Here is an 18,938-nt window from a genome sequence, read left to right on the forward strand (position 1 = left end):
AGATTCTGCTCCAGGATTCTAGGTTTTAGGGGCAATTGAATTTATTCTCTCAGATCTTGAATTTTAACATTAATTCTCAGATGACAGGTTTAAGAAACAAAACGTACCAAAATGATTTTTCTTTGTACTATCTTTGTCTATTATGCAACATGCTAAAGAAAACAGTTATTGCATTTCTCAAATTAAGTTTACCCTACCATATATTGTGCACTTAAGAAGCTGACTGATGAAATGCAAAATAAAACTTTGAACAGATATGCTCCCAGCATTTAAAAGTGGGTTAATTTTTCACTTTCCATATCTGCGCTAAAATAAGTTGGAGAATGTATTGTGGACCCCATTAAACTGTAACCAAGACAAGGTGAAGGTGAAAATTTACCATGTTATTTTTTGATAGTAATCAGAAAAGTGAAGCCATTACCTTGCACACCCTCTTGTACCTAGACGCCTTGTTCTCAGATCACTAAACACTGAACGAACAAGCTTTAAAGTAAAGTAGAAAAGTTAACAACGATAGCAAGACTGCTCTTCCTAAAGTCTTAATGTTTAATATAGTTATTAGAAAATTAATAGCTTATATCATATTTACTTTAAACTATTTTTTTCTGATGGATTTTGCATTAAAATTATTAATGGACACTAATGTTCAACATGATTGCCAACATGCACATCAAAACCATTTGATCAAAAAAGAGAAATCAACTCATTATATTAATTTCCTCTGAGATGTAATCATAAGCCTTAAGATGCACAAAAGGGTACAAATCATTATATTCAGTTATTTTGTTCAGCTACTAATATATATAGAGATATACTAATAGAAAAAAGTATGCTTCACAGCTCAAGTGCAATAATATCATTTGGTGTTAGTTTTGTGTCTACAAACAGGAGTGATGTCATCTCTATTTGCAGTGTTAATTACAACCATTCAAGAATATTAATTCACTGTTCCTCGAGGCTCTGGTTTCATTAACCCTTTATGCTGTCACATAAATAATACATTTCAAACAGATATAGCATCCATACGCTGCTGTGGGCCATCAGAAGAATAATGTTCAATTGCAGTCCATAAACTCAAGGCCTGCAATATCTCCTACTCTACCAGAATCAAACTGGGGGACTAATGCTAGTTCAATCAGTTGTGAATGGAAGTAGATAATAAACAAATTAACTGGATGATGAGGGGGCCCCTAAACAGTGGGGGAGCACAGCTTATCAGTGAAAAAGGCAGGAATGAAGCATTTTCAATCACCTTAAGCCAGAAATGCTGAACTTATGATCCACTGCAGACTGCTCCTAAGGTTCTCAGTATTACAGAAGCTGGTCTGGCTTCTGTTCTGAAGGGTCACTGAGCCTGAAACGTTAATTCTACTTTCTTCCACAGATGCTACCAGACTTGCTGAGCTTTTACAGCAGTTTCTGTTTTCATTTCTGATTTCCATCATCCACAATTTTTTTGTTTGGTCCTCAGCCAATTCAACTTAATCCACATGACATCAAGAAATAGTTGAAGGTACTGAACACTGCAAAGGCTGTGGGCCCTGATGGTATTCTGGCAATAGTACTGAAGACTTGTGATCTAGAATTAGTTGTGGCCCTAACTGAACTGTTCCATTATAGCAACAACATTGGATCAACCAAACAATGTGTGGAATTGCTCAGTATGCCCTGTATACACAAAAAAAGACAAATTCAACTTGCCAGTTACTACTCCCTCAGTGTACTCTCAATAATCAGCAAAGTGATGGAAAGAATCATCAACAGTTCTATCAAACTTAACAATAATCTGGTCACTGATGTCCACTTTGGGTTTTGCTAATGTCCCCTCCAGCTCATGACGTCTTTACAGCCTTGGTTCAAACATGGGCAAAACAGCCAGAGAAAATGAGACAATGACTGCACTTAACATCAGAATTGTGTTTGACAAAGTTAACTTCATAACAATGTGCTGGCAATTGTATAATATTTGAGGCATCAAAGAGTTCTAGCAAAATTGATATCAGTGGGATTCAGGAGGAAAACTCTGCTGGTTGAAGTCATACCTGGCACAAAGAAGGATGGCTGTGATTGTTAGAAATCAGTCACTCAACTCCAGAACACCTATGCAGGTGTTCCTCAGGCTAGAGACAATCTTTAGCTATTTCATCAATGCCCTCCCCTCCATGATAATGTCAGATGTGGGCTTGTTTGAGTATGATGGTTCCAAAAGTGGTTTGAAACAAGGAATCATGCGGTGTCCATCATCTACATGGCAACAATCAGGAGTGTGATGAAATACTCTCCAAACCCATAACCTCTACCATTGAGAAGGGAAAGGGCAGCAGATGCGTGGGATGAACAAAACTTGAAAATTCCCCTTCAAGCCACATAATACCTTGACTTGGAACTATATCACTGGTGAAAATCCTGGAACTTTCTTCCTAGTAGCAGTCTGAGTGTGCCTTCACCACATTTTAGAATATCAGAAAACTAACTGTTCAAAATTGATTTAATTTAGTTATAATCACATAAGATATATTCACTGCTTCATCTAATATATTATTCTGAAATAAGTAAAAGAACTTCAGAGGCTGAAGATTTGAAACAACAAAAAGGGATAATTGCTGGAGAAACTCATCAGGCCTGGCAACATCTAAGGAGAGAATAAAGAGAAGACAGTTTCTAAAGAAAGATCATTGGACTTAAAACATTACCTCTGTCTTCTCTCCACAGATACTACTAGACCTGCTGAGTTTCTCCAGCAACTTCTATTTTTAATTATACTATTTTGCTTATGTATAACCGTTGCAGATCTTGGTAATGTAAACATCATGTGATCCTGTTTAGGCAAAGAACTAAACCATGGGATTGTGATCAGAGTGAAGGCAATAATCTAATGTTTCAGAGTATTAGTAATATTGAAGGCCCCCTCTTTAGTTTAAGAGTTCCAAGGTTGAACAAGACACAGGTAGTATACTCCCAGCTCATTAGCTCTTAACAAGCTCATAACCATGGCTGTGTCCTAAGTACTGGTGTGTTTTAATTTATTGAATTAAGTGTAATTTTTATATTAGAGTTAACTTTGTAACAATTTATTTGCAATTGTATAATCTTTTAGACTTTAACATACCCTCGTAATAATTTATTGAGAATTGTATTTTCTGTAATAGTATTTTCCAAACTTCTGTATTAGTGTTGCCTTTAAAGTATAAAGGGTAATATAAACTATTTCCAAGCGTTCAAACACAACCAAAGCAAAAAAAAAATCATTAGATAACAGATGACTTGAAGGAAAAGCTAATGGTCAGCGATAAGTGATAAGTAAGTTTTTGATTTAATTGGAATATCATCAATTAAGCAAAATTAAGACCTGAGCTCAAGTATTTCAATTTTTTGAGTCAAACAGCCATACAGCACAGACACATACCCTTCGGTCCAACCCATCCATGCCGACCAGGCTTCCCAAACATTTTGGCCATATCCCTTAAAACCTTTCCTATTCATGCACCTGCCCAAATCAATTTTAAATATTGTAACTGTATCTGCATCTACCACTTCCTCTGGCAGTTTATTCTATATACAAACACCTTCAAGGCTCTTTTAAATCTTTCTCCTCTCACCTTAAAAATATGCCTTTAGTTTTGAACTCCCCTGCCCTGGGGAAATTATCTTTGCTATTCACTTTATCACCCCTCATGATTTTATAAATCTCGATAAGATAACCCCTGAACTTCTTATGCTCTCATGAAAAATGTCCCAATGGTGGCACAGTGGTTAGCACTGCTGCCTCACAGCGCCAGAGACCCGGGTTCAATTCCTGCCTCAGGCGACTGACTGTGTGGAGTTTGCACATTCTCCCCGTGTCTGCGTGGTTTTTCTCCCACAGTCCAAAGATGTGCAGGTCAGGTGAATTGGCCATGCTAAATTGCCCGTAGTGTCAGATGAAGTGGTATATATCGGGGAATGGGTCTGGGTGGGTTACTCTTCGGAGGGTCGGTGTGGACTTGTTGGGCAGAAGGGCCTGTTTCCACACTGTAAGTAATCTAATCTATCCAGTCTTGGTAACATCTTTGTAAATCCTTTCTGCACCCTCTTCAATTTAATAATATCCTTTCTATAGCAAAGCAATCAGAACTGTACATGGTACTTCAAAAGTGGCCTCATTAACATCCCGTACAACTGCAAAATCACATCCCAAATCCTCAATGGTGCAGCATTGAAGACAAATATAACAAACTCCTCCTTTACCATCTGGTCTACCTGTGACACAACCTTCAAAGAACCTATATACCTGAACCAGGTCTGTTTGACAACACTATCCAGAACCCCATCATTAACTGCACTCTTCATCTTACCAAAATACAACATGTCACATTTATCCATATAAAACTCCATCTACTACTCCTTGGCCCACAGGCCCAGTTGATCAAGATCTCTTTGTAATCTTAGATAATCTTCTTCACTAATACCACTAATTTTGGTGTCAATGCAAATTTACTAATCATGCTTCCTAAATTCCCATCCAAATAGTTTGTATAAATGACAAACAACAGCACCAATCCCTGTGGAACACCATTGGTCACAGGTCTCCACTCTGAAAAACAACTCTCTACTACCTCCCTCTGTCTCCTTAAATCAAGCAAATCCAATTATGGTAGCAAGCTCTCCCTGAATCCTCTGTAATCTAAGTTTACTAACCAGCTTATCATGTGGAACCTCGTCAAAGGCTTTATTAAAATCCATGTAGACAATGTCTACCATCCTGCCCTCATCTATCTTCTTGGCCACATCCTCAAAAAAACTCAATCAAGTTTGTGAGACATGATTTCTCATGCATAAGTATTATGAAGGTGTAGATGTGTACTGTACCTTTAAGAGAGAGAGAGGAAATGAGCAAGGACTGTCTGAAAGCACAAGAGTGTGCTGAACAATTTTTAAAATGTTACATTTTGTTGAATCAAATAGTTGGAGTTGCATTGTCTTAGAACAAAAACAAATTCAAATTCGGGCAATCAGTTTAAATTATGCCCCAGAAACCAAAAGCCAATCGAATTTGAATTTTACTGTTTGGGATGACATCAAACCAATTAAATGATTTGATGTTTTAGAGTATGACACTGGACATTTTGAACAGTTGGGGGAAGAATTGCAAAGAGCACCAACAAGTACAGACTGCTAGCCAAACAGCTCTCTGAAAGGTACCTGTCCATAAGAAAAGTTGTACAGCAGAAGACCGAAGAAAAGATGAAAATAAAGAGGAAAATCTACCAAAGGTGAATCAACAAAGCTGACTGGTTTGGAAATGTGATTATTTTTCTGTAAATCTTAATCAGGCCTTTTTTTTATTAGACCAGTATTGTAGAGTGTGAGGTAAAAGATAGGTTTAAGAGAAAGGAATTGTAAAATAGTTGTTGTTTTAATGTTCTCTGTTGGACTTAAAGAACAAATTGCAAGTTGTTACTTTAAATAGTGACCTCTGGGATAGTTCTTTGCCTCTTGAAATTTAACAGATTATGGCATGAAGTGAGCCTCTCTGTGTGTCAGGTATAAATTAGCAGAGGGGTTTACCCTGTGTCATAACATAAGTGTGTGTGTGCTCGAGTGTGAGAGTCTTAACTGTGCAGACCTCTATTTTTCTTTAACAAAGAGGCAAAGAACATTGCAAACTATTTTTTAAAATAAAATGTCATAAAGTAACAATAACAGAACTTATTGAAGAGGATGAACCCATGGATAATTGATCACTTAAGGAACCAATTAGCAGATGGTGGGAAGTGATAGTAGTCAATGTCCCATCTTATTTGAGTCAATTAAAACCAATTAGTAATTAACCTCACCTAGCTTAGGCCAATCAGAATGTAATGATGTAATGGACCATGCTGTGGGTTGTGGCTGTGAAAGAGTTAATAAGGAACAGCTTTTATTGGCCAGGGCCTGCCAGAAGTTTTGAAGTTATCCTGCTATCCATTGGATGTGGAAAATCCTCAAGGTATTAGAGAAAGGTGACAGACAGAGTATTGACCTGTGCCTTAAACTGAACTAGAAAGTATGAGTCATTGTTTATTTGTAAATTTACTGGCCTGCTTTAATACTTATTATTTATAAGTGAAGTAAAATGTTCTGATTTACTGCACCAGACTATGTTCTTTTTTTTTAGATTAGACTTACAGTGAGGAAACAGGCCCTTCGGCCCAACAAGTCCACACCGACCCGCCGAAGCGCAACCCACCCATACCCCTACATTTACCCCTTACCTAACACTACGGGCAATTTAGCATGGCCAATTCACCTGACCTGCACATCTTTGGACTGTGGGAGGAAACCCACGCAGACACGGGGAGAACGTGCAAACTCCACACAGTCAGTCGCCTGAGTCGGGAATTGAACCCGGGTCTACAGGCGCTGTGAGGCAGCAGTGCTAACCACTGTGCCACCGTGCCGCCCACATTCTGTTGCCTTTTTAAGTTAAAGTCTCAAATGAAACTATTTAAACAGCAATCCCAGTATTAATTTGAAGAGACACAGAACTTTTAAGGGCCAACTTTTTAAGGGCCATTAAAACATAAGAACTAGGAGCAGAAGTACGCAACTCTCAAACTAGCTTTGTCACTTGAAACTATCGTGGTTGATCTCACCATGGCTTCAACTCCACTTTCCTGTCTGCTCTCCATAACACTTCAACCTATTATTAATTAAAAATCTGTCTATCTCCTTTAAATTTACTGGATGTCCCAGTATCAACCACATTCTGAGATTGTAAATTCTGGATTCATAACTTTTTGAGAAAAGTAATTTCTCATCATCTATTTTAAATCTGCTACCTGCTTATAAGAGCTGTGCAGAAATTTGGTTAGGCCACAGCTAGAGTATTGTGGGCAGTTCTAGGCACCGCACTATAAGAAGGCTGTGATTACAGTAGAGAGGGTGCAGATGAGATTCACCTGGATGAAGAGAGGTTGGATAAGCTCAGGTTGTTTTCTTTGGAGCAGAGAAGGTTCAGGAGGGGAAGTGATAGAGTGAGGGGTAAGAATACATGAGACAGAAAAGAGCTGATGTCTTTAGTTAAAGGTTCAATAACAAAGGGGCATAATGTTAAAGTGAAAAGCAGGAGAATTAAGGGAAAAACTTACACCCAGAGGGTATTTGCGGTGGGGTATCTCACAATCTTTAAAATGTACTTGATGATCACTTGACATGCCCTAACATTTAAGGCTGTGTGGGAAAGTGGGACTAGTAATAGATAGTGGTAGGAGCAAATTACTGCAGATGCTGGAATCTGTACAGAAAACAGAAGTCCTCAATAGGAAGTGGTATATTTTTGGTGGGACAGACTCGATAGACAAAAAACACACCTGTACTATATGATTCTATATCCCTTTTATCCTAAAACCAAGATTTCTTATTCTAGATTGCCCCATGTGATGAAATATCCTTTTCTGTCTATTTTTGTCAGTCTACTTTAACATCTTTTATACCTCAATTAAATCTCATTTTATTCTTGTAAACTCCTGAGAATATAGGTCTAAACTGCTCAATCTCTCCTCTTGAGCCAAACTCTGAAATAACTCTGGTTGTCCCATCACCAAGTCACCCTTTATTAACACATGGAGAGTCTTTGACACTGATCCAGCTTTCTCAGAGTGAACAGATCCTCTGCCACTCCTGTTTATCTTCTTTTTTTCTTTTTTTTTCTCTTTTTTTTGTGAAACACAGTGAAAGACACAAAGTGTACAAAGCCACTCCTGTTTATATCTGGCAGCCAGGGCTCCTTGATTGGACCAGATTAATAGCTTCAAACAAGGAACTCATATTCTGAGTATTACAATCACTACAAACCACTCATCTCTGGAATCAGTTTAGTGATTAAGGGCAGGCAATAAATGCCAATAATGACCAAGCCAGTAATGCCCAAATCCTATGACAGAATAGGTTTTCCCTGGAGCATCAGAGGCTGAGGGGTGACCGTATAGAGGTCTATAAAATCATGAGGGGCATGGAGAGGAATGGGGTGGGGGAGTCCAGAACTAGAGAGCATAGGTTTAGGGTGAGAGGGGAAAGATATAAAAGAGACCTAAGGGGTAACTTTTTTCATGCAGAGGGTGGTACATGTATGGAATCAGCTGCCAGAGGAAATGGTGGAGGCTGGTATAATTGTAACATTTAAAAGGCATCTGGATGGGTATATGAATAGGAAGGGTTTGGAGGGAAATGGGTTGGGTTCTGGCAGGTGGGACTCGGTTGAGTTGGGCTATCTGGTCGGCATGGACAAGTTGGAATGAAGGGTCTGTTTCTGTGCTGCACATCTTTATGACTTTATAATATTTTTAAAAAGTTAACTAAATAATGGATGCAAGAACATCAAGAAGAAAATGGAAATAAAAATACACATTCAAGTTTAATTAGGTGCTTGTCAACTAACTTTTTTATAATTTTTTTTGTAACCTTCTTCAATTCAATTTTAAATGCTGTTTATCTGTAATTTCTTCCAGTGTGACAGAAGTTCCAAAGCCCAAACCATTAATTCTTCCTCTCACTGTTGTTGCCTGTTCTGTATGTTCAGGTTTTTCTGTCTGAGTAATATATACCTCAGAAATAATTAATGTATGCTGAGCAGTCGAGACATTAAAGTAGTATAATAAATGTAATGTAATTAATAAATGTCAAACAGTCTAGGAATAAGAAAGGTTAGAGTACAGCCAGTTCAACTATCTTCATTTGTGCATATATAACATTGTCAGTCAGAAGCAAAGATCCATATGAAGCAGACAACCCTTTTCTTAAGGAGTACATCCACTCAGCAGAATAGAAGCAAATGCCTGGCTCCCAAGAAAGAAATACGTTGACCTATCAGCTCACATTTTAGAATGTGGTTATATAAGCAGAGGACTATTAATCACTTGCTCAAACTTCAGTTATTTGGTGGATTAGCTGTGCAAAGCTATTCAATTTGTCAAATATCTTCCAAATTATCTTAAATCACACTTATAACCCCAAGCTCTGCTCCCTTTTGTAGTTAATGCCTAGCATTCATTGGTTATAAATTACTGGACACTAAATTGCCTGAATAACTTATGACACGAATTTTGCCAAATAACTGAGTCCTTCGGAATTTGCTCCGCAACTATTAGGTAACTGATTACATTCTGCACATAAATTATGTACACTATATACATTTAATACAAATTATTATAATGTTGGGTTTTAAGTTGGTAACATGGGGTTTCCATTTCTCTGAAGCTAATAATTAACTTTCAAGTTTTTCTGTCACCATGGTGATTTCTTTTAAAACAGAGTTTGAGATCTAGCTTTGAATTAATGGGCTTTTGTGCACATTATTAGGGTTTTACTACCAAGCAAGATCAATGACCTCTAGTTTAGAAGGGAAACACACATAGCCTGAAGAGAGATTTTTGCTTCTAATTTCACTTTGAGTTTTGAGCAGTCCTGTGAGTTCCTTCAAAGAAAATGCTTGTAAAAGCTAGTGTTCCTGATATATAGTTAGTATTAATCCCAGACCAGAGAATCGGGATAAAAATGTGTAGAAGTTACTTAAAACCAAGTATATTTACATTCAAGCATACAATATTTCTGTGAAGAAGCTGTCAGTAGACCCAGTCTATAAGTTAAAGTCACAGATGACTTAAACCTATTGAGATATCACAAACAGGGGCATTGATGTGAGTACTGTACTAGAGTTGTGTTTTGGATACTATACAAAAGCTATTGCTTTCTTTTCAATTTATAAAAATGAGTTTTGGAATTGATGGGATTATACTTTAACAGCGTGATTTAAAACTTTTTGTTTCATCTATTTTGTTCCCAAACTCTTGTTAATGTTAAAGCAAGATCTGTGGCATTATGTGCTTAAGTTTCAGTAAAAGACCACTTCATCAACGTCAAAACACAACAAACTATGATCTATCAAGTTAAGTTTCATCCTGAAATCTGACTTGTCTGCTGAGATCATAACCCTATTAAATATCAACTTAAAGTTACAGTTCATATTAAATAAATAAAGTGTTTATTATATGGTCTGGCCATTCCTTGAGGGTAATGTAATCCAAGATTAGAAAATTTGATTAATTTAAAATAAATAACTGTAGCTGGTGAGCCAAATCATAAACCATTCATCCCTAGATGTACATTGATAGTAACACACCTGGAAGTTAACTCCTTGTAAGGATGATGTCTGGTGTTTAAGATGGGAATTAAGAAATTATCTAATTTTTCTATATGTACTTATCAGGATATTTGAAGCCAGAATTTCTTTTGTAAGAGACTGGTTATTACACATATTTATTAAATGTCATTCCTTAGTTACTAGTGTTGATCATACCTTCCCAAAAGTAGCTGCATTTATTGGAGTTAATCTATTGTGATTGCAATATTCCAAGTAAAACTGATAAATGAGACCACGAGGAATGCTCCAGCCTTCGCAAACGTAAAAATGTTCAAGTAGCCTGAAGAAAAGTGAACATAACATAAATATGTGATGTTTGGTATTCTGATTTTAAAAATGAAATATTTAAAGCTGGTGCTTGTATTTTTATATAAAACATGCTATGGTACCCCAATCATGCACAACTTTTCATACAATGATAATATCTTGACTAAAATTCTGTAGTCAGAAACTACTATCTCAAACCCACTGTCACTTACAGTCGTGATAATGCCAACTGTACAAAGTATCAAATACAACACATGCAGGTGCCCTGCCTCAATACATTAATTTGAGCTTTATCCATTATTACAATAGTTGGAAAGACTTTCCTGTCCTATCTTTGTCCAATCAAGTTTTTGAAAAAAAGGAATGAGGAAAGCAGTGGAAAGATAATTGTCAAAATGTCAAACCCCAAGAAATGGATTTAATATAATTTGCACATTGTTTTCAGTTATTTTCGATTTAAAATATCCTAGGTTATGTACAAAAATCATTTTAGTTCAACGCTAAAAGGAACGTTGCTGTAAGGCATCTTCAAGTGATATTGAAGTATTTATTAGAGAAGCAGGCACCCTGTGAGAGGCAGTCAGCATCACCTGAAGAGATCAGACAACAAAAGGACCTGTTGCAGGTAGTCAGAGACAGAGCTGATTGGAATTCTTTTTTGTTCTACTACAGAGAAAGAAGCAACCTATTTGATAAGAATCTGGTAAGCGGTTAAGAATGCCTCGACTTTTAAATGTGAATATAACATGAAAACAGATTGTAAAGTTTATAAATTAGGATAAATAAGTAAACAATGAACTAATTAAAAAGAATGGCAGTTTGGGTGATGGGTCAATGCCGCAGCATGTAGGAAATCCTGGATAGTGTTGTGATCAGGGCTGGCTGATATGTTCACAGTAAGTGCTTGAAATTTGGCTTAGTTTGAGCTGGAGGTTCAACCTTAGACAATGACTCAGAGGGCAGTAGGAAGACTATTCTGGTATTTTATACCAGGAAGTAGTCACACTACTTAAGATAGGGTCTTCTGAGTGCTCAGTGGTAAAGGTCAGTAGGGTGTGTTGGAAGTGAGAAAAGGTAAGGGGACCCAGAGCACAGGAGAATAAAACTGTCAGCTTCTGTAACTCCAACAGGTTTGACGTCATTTTCGCTTGTTGAGATCAGAGCAGGGTCTATAAGGTAAATGTACAAATTAATGGCACTGTGGTACAGGAAGCCACTCAAATGGAGGAAGCAACAAGACATTGTAATAATAGTGGTAGTAGGTATGTGCTTTTATATATTTTCTACATATTGTAAGCTAATCTTAAGCAAGAAGCACTGTTTCAAAATTAGAGATCTCATCTTTGCTGAGGAAATTTTTTTGAGGTGGCTGACCCTGGAACTTTTGGCCTCTAAAGACTGTGGATGTTTTAAGACCGAGATGAATTATTTCTGAAGTCAAATCAGATTCTAAGGTTAACTCTGTTTCTCTCTACACAGATGCTGACAGATCTAAATGTCTTTAGCATTGGTTGTTTTTATTTCAGATATCCAGCATCTGCAGTATTTTGCTTTAATGTAGATGGTATGGATTTCGAAATAGTATTGAATGGCAACACCGGTTGAACGGGTCAAACGGTCTACTGATCCTTGTACGTTCTCGTATAGGATGTTGTTCTGAACTTAAAAGAAAGATCAACTCTCCACGAAATATTGTCAACTAAATATGACGGTATTTTGGTTTCCCAAAAGACTTGTTAGTCCGATATTTTGTTACAGTAATATCTGAAGTTTGAGTAGAGGTTTTCTCTCTATGCCTCCTTCAAAGCAGAACTTTGAGCACCCAAAACTAAGACAATGCGTTAAACTAGATATTTAACAATAGTTTCTGCTCACGTTACATCAGCAAGAGACCAATTTCCTCAATGGAAAAGCATAGTTTTTACTGGGTATTGTTGTACGTTTCTTTCTCTCGGGTTTTCTGCAATGTTCCTATTTATTTGCAGGGCGTCCCTTTAAATATTGTCAGTGGAATTTATATCAATCAAGCCAAGGAGATGCGGACATACCATAAACACCAGCTTCATCGGCAGATCAAAGCTGGTCTTTTTCTAAAAAAAAGGAACTACTTAAGCCACTTTAAAAGGCTATCATTTTTTAATTTAAAAATGACCATTAAATGGCTTTCTATAATTCATAATAAATCTCGTAGCTTAATGATTTCAGTTCGAGTACATTTAGAACCTGACTCTCAAAATTATATGATTATTTCGGTAATATGGAGTAAAGAACTCAGCTATTTTCAACCATTTGGTGTACTAGTGATTTCACGTCTCACCACTTCACAAGGTCAGGGTGACAGCCTTTGGCCGCTCCAGGTTGCTCCATGCTGCTTCTCCTCGGCGGCTGTACAAGCACCTCTGCTCCTCGGAGCTAAAATTTGCGATTGGAATATTTGAGTGGAACGCGCTGCACTTCAAAAACAATTAGTAACAAAGCAGCGGAATAGAACTGGAAACCATTTCAGGAATAAACTACTGTAACTGTTCCATTTGAGGCCGCTTCAAATTCTGCTTTAATGTAAAAAAAAATTTTTTCGGTTCCACGTGAACTCAAATATGACATTTTGCTGTTGTTATTATTCGCTAGTGTGCCATGAAAAGTGAAAAATCCTTCACTTGTTTAGTGTGTACCAGAAAAAAAACATGCGTCTTGTGGTCTCTCAATCAATGGAAAACTCTAGATTAACATTAGAATAAGCCCACACCTAATTTGAGCAAGAAGTTTCCTACTTCTGTTTCATTTCTTTCTTGAAGTGCTTTCACATTTGCATTTTAAGATGCGCAGAGCCTCTCCAGAATCTAGGGAATTTTGGAAGATTGCAATCAATGAATCCATAACTCTGAAACCACATCTTTTAATAATCTAGGTGGGCCATCATATTCAGGGATCTTGTCAGCCTTTATTTCCATCAGTTTTCCTCATAGTTCTTCAATGTTAGTGATTGTTTTAAGTTCCTTCCTACATTTACTCTCTGGATTTTCTACTCTTCTAATTGCAATGGCCACAAAATGTTGACATAGAACACTTTCATTTCAAATGTGGAGATTGGAATTTATGTTGCAGAGCATTGAAATAAAGAATAATAGGAAATGAGTGTCCATAAGATTATGCCACTCCAGATGCTCAACAATGTCATCGACTCTGTTATAAGTGAATTCTGTCTAGGTATTCTAAATCTCCGGAGAATAGTCCCTGACACTCGGCTAACTATTCTACAGTAGGGCTATAGTTCAGATCAACCAGGTTCTGCCTCCACACTCTGCCGACCGCGGACTGTCCTTTAACCCTTGACTTCAAGGGAGACTGTCCACAAGGTCCTGTCCTAGGAGGCGAACTCCAAGCTGTCAGCACCAGCCCTCATCCCCTCCGGCTACCGCTTTTCCCGTGGCAAATCGAAATGCTGCGAGACACACAAATGAGCAATTGATGTTTATTTCAAACTTGCAAGTTTGGGCGGCTTCCAAAGGGAGCCTCGGAAGAATCGCAACGGAAGATTTTACAGCACTAATTTATACATTATTTTTACATGTAAAAACATTAGTGATAATTCCATTGGTTAAAACATTTCACGCTTTTCGCTGCCAATTCTTTAATTAAATGTTACATTATTTTAACAATTTTGCTGAATTAAATGTTATATTGTTTTTAACAATTCTGCTGGTTAAAGCATTTATCTGCTAAAGCATTCCTTGGTATCTTTCCCAAGGTTACCATGTTCCTGACATAACAGAGGTGACTTCTGGTTCATGTTCTCATATGCCCTAGTTGCTCATAATTAGCCTTTACTTATTAAACCTCAGTTTTAATACAGAAATTACCTTACCCATACCAAAAGAATGTGTGTGGTGTGAGTGTGTTGTGTGTGTATATGAGAATGTGTGACTCCTGTGTGTGAGAGAGAGAGAGAGAGTGTGAAACTGCAGAAATTACATTACCCATATCAATTCCCCCTGTCTTTTTACACAGTCTGTAATTTCTGCAGCATAATCATGGCCTCTCTATCCCAATCAGTCTCAGGATCATCAGCATCAGTCTGGAGGTGAATGCCCACTACTGTACGCGGGTCGCCCTTCATCAGGGCTGTTTCAATTAAGCGGGTAATCAGGCCCCGTAGACAGGGAATTATACAACAGCCCAAAGCAACTAAAACCCCTGTTACCACTAGAAGTGTAACCATTACTGAGACCATCACCCCCTTCCATTTGCCGAACCACCGCTCTATCCAGCCAGTCCAATCAGTATTAACTCCTGAATTCTCAGCTATTTCCTCTGTCAGTGACTTAAGTCCCTCCAAAGCATGGGTGACCGAGCCGTCAGGGGCCGTATTGTTAGGAATAAAAGTGCAACATTGAGAGCCGATCATGGCACAAACACCCCCCTTTTCAGCTAGGAGCATATCTAAGGCCAGTCTATTTTCCCAAGTCATACGACTGGTAGCATCCAGTTGTTCCGCCAGCCCCTTGACTGCATCTCTAGTATGGTTAATAAATCGTGCTTGGTTATAATAAATGTAGTTTGTCCAATCGACATTCTTGTTTATAGTGACCCACCAGAACAGGGACGACTCAAAGCCTGCTGCAATTTGGCTACGAGCTTTGAACTCATCAGGCACCCCCCTAGGGACCCCTATTGAGTCAAGATAAATCTTATCATCAAAAGAAGTGGGCAACAGCGATCTCCTATCCCTTCCCTTTCTTCCGACTATCTGTTCTCCCTCAAATGCCAAGGTGAATGGAATTGCCAATTGTACAATCGCACATATCCCCTTCCAATCTGGGGGTAGGGTGGGTCTCAGTAGTTTGCCTCCACAGTACCACCACAGATCCGCTCGGGGAACATTTAAAGCTGAGTAGTTTCTTCCTTCCTCCGCTTCAGTAACGTTTTTAATTGCTGAACACAATCTCAGCTCCCCCAAATCGCTAGATCGACCTTGTCTATGCACACACGACGTGTGGTTTCCAACAGCAGCCGAAAATACAGGGGGAGCTTGTGTCTTTCGTTTCTCCAAAGGAGGGAACATCAAACATCAAAGACAGGGAGGTACAATTCGAATTATTCCATGCAGTCTCATCCTGATATAGGGCTATCATACATTCCATGCCCTGTTTGTTTCGCTCCCACCCGAGCGGAAAGGGAACCACCTGAGACACTGCCCTACCGGAGGTACATGCATAGCAATTGCTTTTGTTCAGGCTTTTAACAGTATATTTAACCCATTCAACCCAGGCATTTGCATCTCCGTATCCCGTTTCTATTTCAAGAGTCTGTCTCAAGTCTTTTACCTCTATAATTTTTAGTGATTTCGGATCAGTGGAAGGGTTTAAAGGTTGCAGTTTAGAATCAAGGAATCCCAAAGGCTGTCTCCGTCTGACGCCAATTCGAAAACAGCAGCCCACAAAACGCTTCCCATACCCTGTCATCACTATCTTTAAATCTTCACTAAGGAGCTGGGACCCATTTTTACGGGGAAATGAGTCTTCAGAGGAAGCATTTTTAATGGTGATATATATATATCGGATGACACTTCCTGTCAAAACAATTTAAGGCTGGGCTAAAGGGGGCTCTATGAATAGTAATGCCAGGCGGTGGTTCTTCCGACCCATACCTTACATCTGGAACAGTGTGAAGAGATATTTTTGAGGAAAGATATTCTCTTTGAAATTTTACATCTGGGCATTCTACTATGCTGCAAACATCGACCTTTATAACTTGTGGAAATTCCGAAACAGAAATCATTAACACATCAAAGGAAAAAGATATATGAGCAAATCTTAGAAGTAACAGGAATAACAGCATAATTCTGACTAGTGCTAGGAACTTAGACATTATATTAAAACGCAAAACAAAGTTAACATACAGTTCTGAAGAAACAGTCCCCGCACTCGCGTCTCCATAGTATAATCAGTTAATCAAAGTTTCTTCAGTCTAAGTTTCAGCGGGTCCCGCGCTGGTTCGACAGTCCAGACCTTTTTCTCAGCTGGAGAGGGAACCGGACCTTTGACACGCTTGTAGTGAGTCCACCCCTTCTCTGCCGTGCGGATAGCGGTTTCGGTGGTAAGTAACACCAGGAACGGGCCGTCCCACACAGGTTCGAGAGTGCGCTGCTGCCAGTGCTTGATTAAAACCCAATGGCCAGGCTTAATGGTGTGTACAGCGAAGTCCAAAGGTGGTGTTTGCAGCAGCAGACCCTGGTGGCGTAAACGAGAAAAAGCGGAGCCCAGAGTCTCAACATATTTACGAACAAATATATCCCGTGATTCAAAAACAGGCAGATCCCCTTTTGGCCCAGGAAAGGGTAGTCCAAACATCATTTCATAAGGGGATATACCCAAATCTGTCCGGGGCTGTGTTCGAATTTGGAGTAAAGCCATGTGGAGACATTTTTTTTGTCCAGGGCAAACCTAATTCTGAGATTAATTTAGTAACCTGCTTTTTAAGTGTTTGATTCATACGTTCTACTCTGCCGGATGAGGACAGATGCCATGGTGTGTGAAAATCCCACTGTATACCTAATGCTTGTACTAAGTGTTGAAGAACTGTTGCGGTGAAGTGGCTACCTTGATCAGAATCAATGGCTCATGGGAGGCCAAAACGGGGTATTAATTGCTCTAGTAAGGTCTTGCTAACCTGAGAGGCTGTGGCAGTGGCTGTCGGAAAAGCCTCGACCCATCCTGTCAAGTGATCCACCATAACCAAAAGATATTTAAGACGCCCTACTGGGGCAAACTCGGTATAATCCACCTGAATAAATTCAAATGGCCGATATGCTGGACTTCGACCCCCTTTGGTTGCGTTCTGTCTCACTCCCTTTTTTATTGACTCGTCTACATAATAAACAGTCCCTGGTGACCTGATTGGCCACTGTGTGTATTCCAGGGTGAGCATAGACCCTAAGAAAGGTATCGCACAAGGCTTGGGTTCCCCAATGACCACACTGGTGAAGGTGAGTAATGACCCCTCTTGATATGGGCCGATTGAGTAACTGCCTGCCATCAGGAAGGAACCATTTGCCCATTTCATTCTTAGTTCCCCCTATTGACTTTAATTCTTCCTCCTCCTTTTCTGAAAATACCGGGGTTTCTATGACCTCTGGTAACTGGGGAACCCATAACACACAAATTAATTCTTCCTTATCCATACCCGCCACGCGGGCCTGCTTGTCTGCCAACTGGTTGCCTTTTACTTCCACCTCCATTCCCTTTTGATGCCCCCGTATATGAACTACTGCTATCTCCTGAGGTTTCAGAAGATCTTCCAGTATTTTGACTACTAACTCTTCATGTACTAATTCCTTCCCCCTACTATTAATCATTCCCCTTTCGTGCCAAATTTTCCCAAAAGTATGCACCACACCGTATGCATATTTGGAATCTGTGTATATCGTCCCCACTTGACCTTCTAAACCGTCTAATGCCCGGTGCAGAGCATACAACTCACACGTCTGTGCTGACCAGGCATTGGGCAATCGTCCACTTTCTACCAACCTCCATCCTTCCACATCAATAATGGCATACCCATTGAATCTTTTACCGTCCACTACCCGGGAGGACCCATCTATATACCATCGTTTCCCCAGATGGAGGGGTTGATCCCTCAAATCCTCCCGAACTTTACTTTGTAACTCGACAATGTCTGTACACTGGTGCTGTAGCGGCTGTTCCGATTCCCCTTTCCACAAGAATTCAGCAGGATTTGAACAGGCGCCCACCTCTATTCTAAGATCCTCTCTATCTAAGAGGACTGCCTCATATTTGAGGATTCGGGAGTCTGTGAGCCATCGTCCTGCCTTTTGATTCAGGATAGTGCAAACTTGGTGAGGGGTAACCACAGTCAGTGGTGCACCAAACGTCAGTTTCCGACTTTCTTCCACTAGCTTAGCAGTGGCTGCTACTGCCTGGACACATTCAGGCCAACCCCGTGAAACGGGGTCTAGAATTCAGGAGAGAAAAGCTACGGGTTTTCTATGTCCACCCCATTCCTGAGTTAAGACCCCAAAAGCTGTCCCCTGTTTGGCGTTAACAAAGAGTCAGAAATCCTTATTAAAATCAGGCAGGTTCAAAACCGGTGCTGTAACTAATTTTTCTTTTAAAGTTTCAATCAGCATCTTTCCTTCAGGATCCCATTTAACCCTGTCCGGAACCTCTTCTGTTAGCTGCAGGTATAACTTTTTCGTAAGAGTAGCATAATTATCTATCCAGAGTCTACAATAACCCAGCAAACCCAGGAACTTCCGGAGTTCCCTCTTGGTTCGGGGTAGTCCTAATTCTACAATTCCCTTTATTCTTTCGGGGCTTATTCTCTTTTGCCCTTGACTGATCAAATGTCCTAAATATCTAACTTCCCGTTCCACATACTGTAATTTGTTCTGACTGACTCACAACCCCTTTACTGCAAGGTAGTTTAACAAATCATTAGTTCCCTGCTGTGTGTCAGTTTGGGTGCGACCGGACAACAGGAGGTCATCCACATA

The 18,938-nt window shown here is 39.3% G+C and overlaps 1 protein-coding gene across 1 annotated transcript in view; it reads right to left on the reverse strand.

Moving 5' to 3' along the window:
- LOC132816932 (DNA-binding protein RFX8-like) overlaps positions 1-12,793 on the reverse strand; it is a 93,734-nt gene extending 80,941 nt beyond the window's left edge. The window contains exons 1-3 of the mRNA XM_060826956.1: positions 12,744-12,793; positions 10,316-10,439; positions 422-483 (exon numbers count right to left, since the gene is read on the reverse strand). Coding sequence (XP_060682939.1) covers positions 422-483; positions 10,316-10,439; positions 12,744-12,793 — 236 coding nt within the window. The remainder of the gene's footprint in view (positions 1-421; positions 484-10,315; positions 10,440-12,743) is intronic.
- Positions 12,794-18,938: the final 6,145 nt, after the last annotated feature.

This window comes from Hemiscyllium ocellatum, chromosome 6 (assembly GCF_020745735.1).
Source record: "Hemiscyllium ocellatum isolate sHemOce1 chromosome 6, sHemOce1.pat.X.cur, whole genome shotgun sequence".
NCBI lineage: Eukaryota > Metazoa > Chordata > Chondrichthyes > Orectolobiformes > Hemiscylliidae > Hemiscyllium > Hemiscyllium ocellatum.